The sequence below is a fragment of the Eptatretus burgeri genome, chromosome 4 (genome assembly GCF_056783735.1).
Source record: "Eptatretus burgeri isolate ZD-2024b chromosome 4, Ebu_testis_v1, whole genome shotgun sequence".
Classification (NCBI taxonomy): Eukaryota; Metazoa; Chordata; class Myxini; order Myxiniformes; family Myxinidae; genus Eptatretus; species Eptatretus burgeri.
Genome location: NC_140964.1, coordinates 72,877,074 through 72,890,091, shown reverse-complemented (window position 1 = coordinate 72,890,091; position 13,018 = coordinate 72,877,074). Strand labels below are relative to the sequence as shown.

The window sequence follows — 13,018 nt, the reverse complement described above, 5'->3', positions numbered from 1 at the left end:
CATAACAATTGTGCATTTTGTGAGGAAAGCACCAAATTTGGCACACTCGTAGCCTATCATATTATGAACAGATTTGGATATCGGGCCATCTCAAATTCAGCCGCTGATGGCTGTGGCAGCCATTTTCCACTGCCATCAAAAATTTTGAGATGGCCCAATATCCAAATCTGTTCATAATATGATAGGCTACTTGTTTGCCAAATTTGGTGCTTTCCTCACAAAATGCACAATTGTTATGCTATATTTAGCTAAGTTTCCCCACTAGATGGAAAGATGGTGGATAGCCCCAAACTCTTGGCTTGCACAGTGCAACTCGGCACTAACGCTAATCTTGTGGCTTCACCATAAAGTTCATGTACCAGGAGTTGGCTACTCATCTACCGCAAAGGGTTAAATTATCATGAGGGGTTATCTTTCATCATCATGGCACGTCCGGTTCATCTTGCACCATCCAAGATTCCACAATCCATGGTTAACTTGGCACTAGTTTGTGTTTTCCACCGTAAAAGGATGGTTAACCCTGTGCTGATGGATCGTCTTGCACCGGAGAGCATGCTTTCTCGTCCTCCGCGGTGAAACCAATTTGGAATGCTCGAGCGTCGAGGGGGGATAAAGCGTGTTTCTGTTCTTGGACATGCAAGGTTTTCTGAAGCACCGTGATTTTTTTTTTTTTGGCAAAAAGTTATGTTGCAATTTTACCTTTCTCCATCCCACACCTTACCCCCCTCCCACCCCCCCAAACAGCACAGACCTCTTGAAAAAACAAGTCTCGTTGGTGAAGGTGTCTGACGATAAAGCGTGAGCGAAGATTTTCCTCGTGTCCACATCATGCGTGCGGTCCGAATCGGTTTGTTTGGCAGAGACTGGTGTCACAGCTTTGCCCAACCGTGCTGATGGAAATAAACGATTTAATTGTGTGGTTATTTAAAACAAAATTGTGATATTCCTAAAAAGCTGGGGATCAGTGCTTTTTGTTTGTTTGTTTGTTTTTAGATATTCTCCGCAATGTTGTCTCGGGTATAAATCCACCCTGGGGGGTGTGTAATGTTTTGCCATCTGTCAAGGTGGATTTATGCCTTTTGATCCGGTGATCGTAACTTATTTGTTTATCAGCACGGTGAGATGAAGCGGTGTAAATCATATATGGACCCTCGTAGTGACGTCGCGATGATGTCGTTTGCTCAAATGCATCACCGAGTTTTTTTTTTTTTTTTTGTGTTTTGTTGTTTTTTTTCGAATTCTGTTCCATTATCGTCACTTATCAGAGCAAATGTATTTTACTTATTGAAATGTACAGCTTGGCTTGTATTCATTTTCTTTTTTGTAATGCATCTACTCAGTGCACATTAAAGTTCCAAATAACTAAGTTTTGTTTTACTGAATGTTTTTTTTCTTTAAATTGGTGTAAAATCTTCCCCACCCCCCATACACGTGACAAATACTGCCACTTTACGAGCCCCAATTAATTATTCCCACGTTCATCAACGTTTTTTGGCCATGGCCTGAAATTTGACTGAAGGTGCAGTTACTTGGTTAGGGTACCGGCGCTAACTCACTTACTCTTCAGGAAGGACACCTTGACATCTTTTTTTTTAACATCTAGCTACAGCTAGCAGCCGTTACACCCAGTGTAATGCCCTTCAGATGGATGGTGCATACGTATTGTGTCGCCCTGCGTGTGAAACACCAGCGTGACCGTTTATAGCTCGGTTGAGATCCAATTGCAGACATAGACATATGAGATGTGAGTGAGTACATCTGGGCTATCCTGCCACTTCTGCCTCACACTTCACACAGCAAGTGCTTTATGAAGGGTGAAATACACACACAATGGTCTGAGACTCCAATGATTATCCTCGAAGCCTTAAACCGATTACTCATTTAATTCAAAGTAACAACCAATACAATAAATAGTTTAACATTTGCTAACTTTTATATCTAAACTGTAAGAGAACTGTTTGTGTCTGTCGCCATTTTTCTCAGATGGCAAAACGGATCTTCATCACACTTTCAGAAGTTTGTCAGTGAGTGTTTTAGGGGGGAAAAAAATGGATTTTTTTTTTTAACTCGCTCAATAATGCCAAAAGTAAGCTATGTGAAAGGAATATTAAATGATCCTCAACCCCATTCCTTAGTGGGTATAGGGAAGTCTTTAAAGCCCCCCCACAAAAAATTATTCAAAATACCAACAGGATTGGACCAGCAGCGGGCAATGTTGGGAACTGGGAGTGGTGGGGGGGGGGGAGGAGGAGTGGGTGGGGAAGAAGTGGTGGGGGGAGAAGAGGAGTGGTGGTGGGGGGAAGAGGAGTGGTGGGGGGAAGAGGAGTGGTGGTGGGGGGAAGAGGAGTGGTGGTGGGGGGAAGAGGAGTGGTGGTGGGGGGGAAGAGGAGTGGTGGTGGGGGGGGGAAGAGGAGTGGTGGTGGGGGGGGAAGAGGAGTGGTGGGGGGGAAGAGGAGTGGTGGGGGGGAAGAGGAGTGGTGGGGGGGAAGAGGAGTGGTGGGGGGAAGAGGAGTGGTGGTGGGGGGGGAAGAGGAGTGGTGGTGGGGGGAAGAGGAGTGGTGGTGGAGGGGGAAGAGGAGTGGTGGTGGAGGGGGAAGAGGAGTGGTGGTGGGGGGAAGAGGAGTGGTGGTGGGGGGGAAGAGGAGTGGTGGTGGAGGGGGAAGAGGAGTGGTGGTGGAGGGGGAAGAGGAGTGGTGGTGGGGGGAAGAGGAGTGGTGGTGGGGGGGGAAGAGGAGTGGTGGTGGGGGAAGAGGAGTGGTGGGGGGGAAGAGGAGTGGTGGGGGGGGAAGAGGAGTGGTGGTGGGGGGAAGAGGAGTGGTGGTGGAGGGGAAGAGGAGTGGTGGTGGAGGGGGAAGAGGAGTGGTGGTGGGGGGAAGAGGAGTGGTGGTGGAGGGGAGGAGGAGTGGTGGTGTGGGGAAGGAAGAGGAGTGGTGGTGGGGGGAGAGAGAGGAGTGGTGGTGGGGGGAGAGAGAGGAGGGAGTGGGGGGAGGGAGGAGGGAGTGGGGAGGAGGGAGGGGGAGACGCAGGAGAGAAGGGAGGGGGGAGACTCGAGAGAAGGGAGGGGGAGACGCAGGAGATGAGGGAGAGGGAGGGGGAGACGCAGGAGAGGAGGGGGGGAGACGCAGGAGAGAAGGTGGAAGGGAGACGCAGGAGAGGAGGGGGGGAGACGCAGGAGAGAAGGTGGAAGGGGGAGACGCAGGAGAGGAGAGAGGAAGGGGGAGACGCAGGAAAGGAGAGAGAGGACAGGGAACAGTTAACGAAAGAACAGTTAAATGTCATGTGAATTGAATATTGTAAAGTTATGTGCTTGTGAAAGTTGTTGCTCGAGTTGCCAAATCCTCGACCGTTCATAATTTTTAAACTTGAAAGCATTGCATCCATCCATCCATCCATCCATTGGGACCATACTTGGTGCAGAGCGTTGGTGCTGCCTAATCAATCTCTTTGGCTATTGGGTACAATCCTGGACGGGTCACCACTCTGACATGGGATACCAGCAAGCTGGCACTCATTTTGCCGACCTTGGAAGGATGACAGGCACAGTCAACTCGATCTGGTATTAATTCAACAACTGAGTGGGATTTGAACTCTGATGCGAAGATCCTGAGCCCAATTGAATGCACTTCACTTTGCCAATTAAACAAAAATTCAAAACGCCCTTTGTGGAGGAAACACAATCAGGCAAGAGTTTCATTTAAAGAAATCTACGTCAGAACGTTTGTTTGCTTTAAAAATCAAAACCTCTTCCTCTTTCGGCTTGCTCCCGCTAGGGGTCGCCACAGCGGACCAACTGTCTCCATTTCGCTCTATAATCCACATCTTCCATTGACACTCCAACCACCCGCATGTCCACCCTCACCGTATCCATGAACCTCTTCTTTGGCCTTCCTCTTCTCCTCCTGCCTGGTGGCTCCATCTTCAACATCCTTCTCCCGATATACTCCACTTCCCTCCTGTGCACATGTCCAAACCATCTCAATCTCGCCTCTCTCACTTTGTCTCCAAACCGTCCTACCTGCGCTGTCCCTCTAATACACTCATTTCTTATCCTATCCATCCTCGTCACTCCCAACGAGAATCGCAGCATCTTTAACTCTGCCACCTCCAGCTCTGCTTCCTGTCTTATTGTTAGTGCCACCGCCTCCAAACCATACAACATAGCTGGTCTCACTACCGTCTTGTATACTTTCCCCTTCACTCTTGCAGCTACCCTTCTGTCACAAATCACTCCTGCAACTCTTCTCCACCCACTCCATCCTGCCTGCACTCTCTTTATCACTTCTCTCCCACACTCTCCGTTACTTTGGACAGTTGATCCCAAGTATTTAAACCAATCCACCTTCCCCACCTCAACTCCTTGCAACCGCACCATATCACCACCCTCCCTCTCATTTACGCACATGTACTCCGTCTTACTCCTACTGACTAACATTCCCCTTCTCTCCAGTGCGTACCTCCACCTCTCGAGGCTCGCCTCAGCCTGCTCCCTACTCTCCCTACAGATCATGATGTCATCCGCGAACATCATAGTCCATGGAGACTCCAGTCTGATCTCGTCCGTCAACCTGTCCATCACCATTGCAAACAGGAAAGGGCTCAGAGTCGATCCTTGGTGCAATCCCACTTTAACCTTAAACCGGTCCGTCATTCCTACCGCACACCTCACCGCTGTCATACTGTCCTCATACATATCCTGCACGATCCTCACATACTTCTCCACCACTCCCGACTTCCTCATACAATACCACAACTCCTCTCTTGGCACCCTATCATAAGCTTTCTCTAAATCCACAAACACACAATGTAACTCCTTCTGGCCTTCCCTATACTTCTCCATCAACATTCTCAAAGCAAACATTGCATCAGTGGTGCTCTTTCCTGGCATAAACCCAGATTGCTGCTCACAGATCGTCACCTCTCCTCTCAACCGAGCTTCCACGACTCTTTCCCACAACTTCATGGTGTGGCTGAACAACTTTATCCCTCTGTAATTTCCACAGCTCTGCACATCACCCTTATTCTTGAAAATCGGAACCAGTACACTTGATCTCCACTCCTCCGGCATCCTCTCACTTTCCAAGACTTCATTAAACAATCTGGTGAACAACCCCACTGCCATCTCTCCGAAGCACATCCATGCCTCCACTGGTATACCATCTGGGCCAACCGCCTTTCCACTTTTCATCTTCTTCATAGCAGTCCTCATTCATCCTTACTGATCCACCCCACTTCCAGATTCACTATCTCCACCTCTTCCAACCTTCTCTCTCTCTCATTTTCTTCATTCATCAGCTCCTCAAAGTACTCCATCCACCTTCTCAACACATTCTCCTCGCTCGTCAGCACATTCCCATTTGCGTCCTTTATCACCCGAACCTGCAGCACATCCTTCCCAGCTCGGTCCCTCTGTCTTGCCAATCGGTATAAATCCTTTTCCCCTTCTTTTGTATCCAACTTCTCATACAGCTCGTCATATGCCTTTTCCTTGGCCTTTGCCACCTCTCTCTTCACCTTGCTCCGCCACTCCTTGTACTCCTGCCTACTTTCTTCATCTCTCTGACTATCCCACTTCTTTTTCCCCAACCTCTTCTTCCTTATACTTTGCTGTACTTCCTCGTTCCACCACCAAGTCTCCTTCTCTTCCTTCCTCTGTCCAGACGTCACACCAAGTACCTTCCTAGCTATCTCCCTCACCACTTCTGCTTTAGTTGCCCAATCATCCCACACCTCTTTACCACCATCCAACACCTGTTTCACCTCCTCCTTGAATTTCACGCAACAGTCTTCCTCCTTCAGCTTCCACTATCTGGTCCTTGGTTCAGCCCTCACTCTCTTCCTCAACCTCACCTCTAAAGTCATCCTACAGACCACCAATCGATGCTGTCGAGCTACACTCTCCCCTGCCACCACCTTACAGTCACTAATCTCTTTCAGGTTGCATCTCCTGCTTAAGATGTAATCCACCTGTGTGCACTTTCCTCCACTCTTGTATGTCACCCTGTGTTCCTCCTTCTTCTTGAAATACGTGTTTACCACTGCCATCTCCATTCTTTTTGCAAACTCTACCACCATTTGCCCTTCCACATTTCTCTTGTTGAGACCGTACCTCCCCATCACCTCATCCTCTTTATTCCCTTCCCCAACATGCCCATTGAAATCTGCTCCAATCACCACTCTTTCATTCTTGGATACACTCTCCACCACTTCATCTAACTCACCATATATATATATATATATATATATATATATATATATATATATATATATATATATATATATGTATATGTATATATGTATATATATATGTATATGTATATATATATATGTATATGTATATATATATGTATATGTATATGTATATATATATGTATGTATATGTATATATATATATATATATATATGTATGTATATGTATATATATATATATATATATATATATATATATATATATATATACATATACATACATATATATATATATATATATATGTATGTATATGTATATATATATATATATATATATATATATATATATATATATATATGTATATATATATATATATATGTATATATATATATATATATATGTATATATATATATGTATATATATATGTATATATATATATATATATATATATATATATATATATATATATATGTATATATATATATGTATATATATATATATATATGTATATATATATATATATATATATATATTACATTACTGCTCCAGATTTTGGTTCCCTGTGCTCCAGATTTTGGTTCCCTGTGCTCCAGATTTTGGTATCCCATGCGCTTCAGATTTTGTTACCCTGCGCCTCAGATTTTGGTACCATGCACTCCAGATTTTGGTTCCCTGTGCTCCAGATTTTGGTACCCTGTGCTCCAGATTTTGGTTCCCTGTGCTCCAGATTTTGGTTCCCTATTCTCCAGATTTTGGTTCCCTGTTCTCCAGATTTTGGTTCCCTGTTCTCCAGATTTTGGTTCCCTGTTCTCCAGATTTTGGTTCCCTGTTCTCCAGATTTTGGTACCCTGTGCTCCAGATTTTGGTTCCCTGTGCTCCAGATTTTGGTATCCCATGTGCCTCAGATTTTGGTATCCAATGCGCTTCAGACTTTGGTACCCTGCACCTCAGATTTTGGTACCCTGTGCTCCAGATTTTGGTATCCCATGCGCTTCAGACTTTGGTACCCTGCACCTCAGATTTTGGTTCCCTGTGCTCCAGATTTTGGTTCCCTATTCTCCAGATTTTGGTTCCCTATTCTCCACATTTTGGTTCCCTGTTCTCCAGATTTTGGTTCCCTGTGCTCCAGATTTTGGTTCCCTGTGCTCCAGATTTTGGTTCCCTGTGCTCCAGATTTTGGTTCCCTGTGCTCCAGATTTTGGTTCCCTGTGCTCCAGATTTTGGTTCCCTGTGCTCCAGATTTTGGTTCCCTATTCTCCAGATTTTGGTTCCCTGTTCTCCAGATTTTGGTTCCCTGTTCTCCAGATTTTGGTACCCTGTGCTCCAGATTTTGGTTCCCTGTGCTCCAGATTTTGGTTCCCTGTGCTCCAGATTTTGGTATCCCATGTGCCTCAGATTTTGGTATCCCATGCGCTTCAGACTTTGGTGCCCTGCACCTCAGATTTTGGTTCCCAGCGCTCCAGATTTTGGTTCCCTGTGCTCCAGATTTTGGTTCCCTGCGCTCCAGATTTTGGTACCCTGCGCTCCAGATTTTGGTATCCCGTGCTCCAGATTTTGGTATCCCATGCTCCAGATTTTGGTACCCTGCACTCCAGATTTTGGTGCCCTGCACTCCAGGTTTTGGTACCCTGTGCTCCAGATTTTGGTACCCTGTGCTCCAGATTTTGGTACCCTGTGCTCCAGATTTTGGTACCCTGCGCTCCAGATTTTGGTTCCCTGTGCTCCAGATTTTGGTACCCTGTGCTCCAGATTTTGGTTCCCTGTGCTCCAGATTTTGGTTCCCTATTCTCCAGATTTTGGTTCCCTGTTCTCCAGATTTTGGTTCCCTGTTCTCCAGATTTTGGTTCCCTGTTCTCCAGATTTTGGTTCCCTGTTCTCCAGATTTTGGTTCCCTGTTCTCCAGATTTTGGTTCCCTGTTCTCCAGATTTTGGTTCCCTGTTCTCCAGATTTTGGTTCCCTGTTCTCCAGATTTTGGTACCCTGTGCTCCAGATTTTGGTTCCCTGTGCTCCAGATTTTGGTTCCCTGTGCTCCAGATTTTGGTTCCCTGTGCTCCAGATTTTGGTATCCCATGCGCTTCAGACTTTGGTGCCCTGCACCTCAGATTTTGGTTCCCAGCGCTCCAGATTTTGGTTCCCTGTGCTCCAGATTTTGGTTCCCTGCGCTCCAGGTTTTGGTACCCTGTGCTCCAGATTTTGGTACCCTGTGCTCCCGATTTTGGTACCCTGTGCTCCAGATTTTGGTTCCCTGCGCTCCAGATTTTGGTACCCTGCGCTCCAGATTTTGGTGGCCCATGCTCCAGATTTTGGTATCCCGTGCTCCAGATTTTGGTACCCTGCGCTCCAACTTTTGGTACCCTGTGCTCCAGCTTTTGGTACTCTGTTGTCCAACATTTAGCTCACCTGGACAGTCGTTTCGGGGAGCTTATGGGATGGTGTGTTGTCCACCCATCAGTGCATCCGTCCATCCATAAACACTTGTAACTTTGTCTCTGAAACCTCACACACGATTTCGCTGAAACTTGACCACAACCTTCATCACCCAGTTATGGTGGGGCCGTTTTTCTTAAAGCAAGTGTGCACTCAACAGGCCGAGTCCCTTATCCATCTTCTGACGTTCAAAACAGTGGACACATTTGACCCAATTGGTATCATGTCCGTGCGATCTCGGAAGGGCTACTGGAATAAAAATATATTTCTGGATGTGAACATGGTGACCCTGGTTTTGATGCTGCAAGCAATACCATTAATGTCAATCTCCACGATGCAATGATGAAAAATAAAACTGTATAAAAATAAAACGATACCCACAGCTGTTCGGTGATGGCACTGATGGAATTGATTCATAGGATAACATGTTACAGCTATAGATCGCCCAGCAGCGAGCTGGCCAGCTAAACCAACTCCTCTTCTTATCCAACAGTCTCCCTCCCAGCTCCCACCGGCTTCCCCGGGACCTATCCGACTCTTCCAGATAATCTATTCCTGGGTGAGTGACAGGAACAGGTGTGAACATGTGGGATCAACGTTGAACCACCGTTAACCCACTCTCTCCTGCAGTCCCCACCACTTTTAAACACCGTTCCCTTGATCCCGGTCTCCTGTCTCATCCCAAACACCTTTAACCACTGTTCCCTTGATTCTCTGCAGTCTCATGGCCCACCATCGTTAACCACCTTTTCCTCCTCACCATCTCATCCCCACCACCTTTAACCACCGTCCCCAGTGTGACATGTTGGACAACCTTTTCCGCCGGCCTATGATTCCCAAAACGGGTTGCAGAGTTGTTGTGCATATTCCCATCTGAACCCCTGGCTCAAAATTCTGGGAATATATAGCAGGTTCAAATCCCATATACCACCTATGCTTGTCCATTCATGTCTACTAATGTCCTTGTCATTCACATTGAAGTGCATAATGTCGAACAATATCTTTGTCTTGCATGTTAATTTTGTACAGGCTCCGAGACTTTACATATAATTTAAACTATGACGCAATTGGATCATTGTTTGAAATAAAAGTTAAAAGTGTGGTTTGGAACCATGCCTGCATCGGCTTATTTAGGGAAGGAGGGGTCATAGGAGTCTGCACCCCCCCACCCCCTTTTGGACGGAATTAAAAAAATCAATTGTTGCCCCCCCTACCAAATATGCATTTGCTTTCTTCTCAGTTGTCTGGCTGTTAGTACGTACGTCTGAATACAACTCATGTTGAATGTTTTTATAATGACTAGTGCGGGCCTGTGCATGCGTGCCCGTACGTGCATAGCCGTACGTGCAAAAAAAAAAAGAAAAAAACAGAAGAAGAATTGTGATGTCACAGCAACGTGTCCTGTCATTGATTGGTAAATAAATGGCCATAACTAGGGAACCACTTGTCCAATTAATATCAAACCTTGAAAAGGTACATCCACAGGGCCCCAGCAATATCCCTGGCAAGTTTCGATTAGATCGGACCAGTGGTTGACCAAATCAAAAAAAAAAAAACCTTTCAAACCACGTGCCAGAAACAACAACTACACAGGCCATTCCTTCGCTCTCATGTGCCCGTACGTGCGTGCCCGTATGTGCATGGCCTTACATGCAAAAAAAAAAATATATATATATATACTTTAAAACCGCTTGCCAGAAACAACCACACAGGCCATTCCTTCGCTCTCGCGTGCCCATATGTGCATGCCCGTACGTGCATGCCCGTACGTGCAAAAAAAAAATGTATATATACTTTAAAACCGCTTGCCAGAAACAACCACACAGGCCGTTCCTTCGCTCTCGCGTGCCCGTACGTGTGTAGCAGTACGTGCAAAAAAAAACAAAAAAAACTTTCAAACAAAAACACAGGCCGTTCCTTCGCGACAACTGGATTGGGGCATTGTGTTTATCTATAAATGCGCATAAGAAATCGGGAAATTATTAGAATACAGTAAGTCATCACTATCCAGAAGTAGTGCGTGCCCGTACGGAATGTTCACATCATTCCATGAATTATCGCTTTCATTGAAGTAACAACTACTGTGATACTTACACACACAGAGTTAATTAAAACCCAAATTAAAATCAAGTTTACCTCCCTGTCTTTGTGAGCCATCACATTCGCTGCCATTGACCATTGCCACTCCTATGCCATGGTGAGGGGACAGGGTAGGATTTGTAGGAGACCTGAAAGTACAGTGTCATTATTGACCATTGCCACATTATTGACCATTCCATGTTCGAATTGTTTTAGTTTGAAAATAGTAAAAAAAAAAAAAAATGTTTGCAAAGCATACTACCAAATTGAGGTATATTTCGTTGGCAAGCATCTTGAGTAGAGCTGAATTCCTTAACACTTCCAAACGCCACACCGTTTTAACAATTGGAAATAAAAAAAAGTTGTGCACTTTTTTTGATAAATCATTTTCGGAACAATTTTGCTTGAATAAATAAATAATAATAAAAATTGTCTCCATGTACATTGTACACACCTTTATCACGTTAGCACCTCTTCATAAACAACATTGCTGAGGAAACGGCGCTTCTTCTTTGTTTCCTCGTCCAGGGCAAGAATGCGGAGGCTGCTGGATCTGCCAACGTTTTCATAAATGACCAGTTTTAATGGCCAATTATTCAATTAGCGCCAACGTATTTTGCCTTTTCGTAAGGAAAACACAAAGAGAAGAGAAGAGAAGAGAAAAAACCACGAAATGGTGAACGCGGTTGAGGTTCCCTTCCCCATCGCTCAAGCCTACGCAGCAACGTGTCCTGTCATTGGTTGGTAAATAAATGGCCGCAGCAATGTGTCCTGTCATTGATTGGTAAATAAATGGCCGCAGCAACGTGTCCTGTCATTGATTGGTAAATAAATTGCCATAACTAGGGAACCACTTGTCCGATTAATATCAAACCTTGAAAAGGCACATCCACCGGGCCCCAGCAATATACCTGGCAAGTTTCGATTAGATCGGACCAGTGGTTGACCAAATAAAAAAAAAAAAACCTATCAAACCGCGTGCCAGAAACAACAACTCAGGCCATTCCTTCGCTCTCACGTGCCCGTATGTGCATGCCCGTATGTGCGTGCCCGTACGCGCATGGCCTTACGTGCAAAAAAAAAATATATATTTTAAAACCGCTTGCCAGAAACAACCACACAGGCCATTCCTTCGCTCTCGCGTGCCCGTATGTGCATGCCCGTACGTGCATGCCTGTACGTGCATGGCATTACGTGCAAAAATAAAAAAGTATATATATAAATATATATATATATATATATATATATATATATATATATACTTTAAAACCGCTTGCCAGAAACAACCACACAGGCCGTTCCTTCGCTCTCGCGTGCCCGTACGTGCGTAGCAGTACGTGCAAAAAAATAAAAATAAAAATAACTTTCAAACAAATACACAGGCCGTTCCTTCGCAACAACTGGATTGGGGCATTGTGTTTATCTATAAATGCGCATAAGAAATCGAGAAATTATTAGAATACAGTAAGTCATCACTATCCAGAAGTTGTGCGTGCCCGTACGGAATGTTCACATCATTCCATGAATTATCGCTTTCATTGAAGTAAAAACTGCTGTGATTCTTAAACACACAGAGTTAATTAAAATCCAAATTAAAATCAAGTTTACCTCCCTGTCTTTACTTGCCATGACATTCGCTGCCATTGACCATTGCCAATCCAATGCCATGGTGAGGCGACAGGGTAGGATTTGTGGGAGACCTGAAAGTACAGTGTCATTATTGACCATTGCCAAATTATTGACCATTCCATGTTCGAATTGTTTCAGTTTGAAAATAGTAAAAAATAATAATAAAAGTTTGCAAAGCATACCACCAAATTGAGATGTATTTCATTGGCAAGCATGTTGAGTAGAGCTGAATTCCTTAACACTTCCAAAGTCTACACCGTTTTGACAATTGGAAACAAAAAAAAGTTGTGCACTTTTTTTGATAAATTATTTTCGGAAAAAATTTTCTTGAATAAATAAATAATAAAAAAATTGTCTCAATGTACACACCTTTATCTCGTTAGCACCTCTTCATAAACAACATTGCTGAGGAAATGGCGCTTCTTTATTTCCTCGTCCAGGGCAAGAATGCGGAGGCTGCTGGATCTGCCAACGTTTTGATAAATGACCAGTTTTAATGGCCAATTATTCAATTAGCACCAACGTATTTTGCCTTTTCGCAAGGAAAACACAAAGAGAAGAGAAGAGAAAAAAAAACACGAAATGGCGAACGCAGCTGAGGTTCCCTTCCCCATCGGCCACGCCTACGCAGCAACGTGTCCTGTCATTGGTTGGTAAATAAATGGCCATAACTTGGGAAGCACTTGTCCGATTC

At 44.7% G+C, this 13,018-nt stretch overlaps 2 protein-coding genes across 4 annotated transcripts in view; one reads left to right on the top strand and one right to left on the bottom strand.

The window, feature by feature from the left end:
- The window catches only part of LOC147028333 (tumor protein D54-like), a 58,340-nt gene extending 56,974 nt beyond the window's left edge, over window positions 1–1,366 (top strand). For all 3 annotated transcript variants that reach the window (XR_015057519.1, XR_015057518.1, XR_015057520.1), the window contains one exon: window positions 745–1,366. The gene's annotated coding sequence lies outside the window, so the exon portion shown is untranslated. The remainder of the gene's footprint in view (window positions 1–744) is intronic.
- The window catches only part of LOC147028332 (protein FAM200C-like), a 44,221-nt gene extending 31,414 nt beyond the window's left edge, over window positions 1–12,807 (bottom strand). The window contains exons 1-2 of the mRNA XM_085878643.1: window positions 12,694–12,807; window positions 10,753–10,844 (exon numbers count right to left, since the gene is read on the bottom strand). Of these exons, the coding sequence (XP_085734769.1) occupies window positions 10,753–10,788 (36 nt within the window). The 5' untranslated portion in view covers window positions 10,789–10,844; window positions 12,694–12,807. The remainder of the gene's footprint in view (window positions 1–10,752; window positions 10,845–12,693) is intronic.
- Window positions 12,808–13,018: the final 211 nt, after the last annotated feature.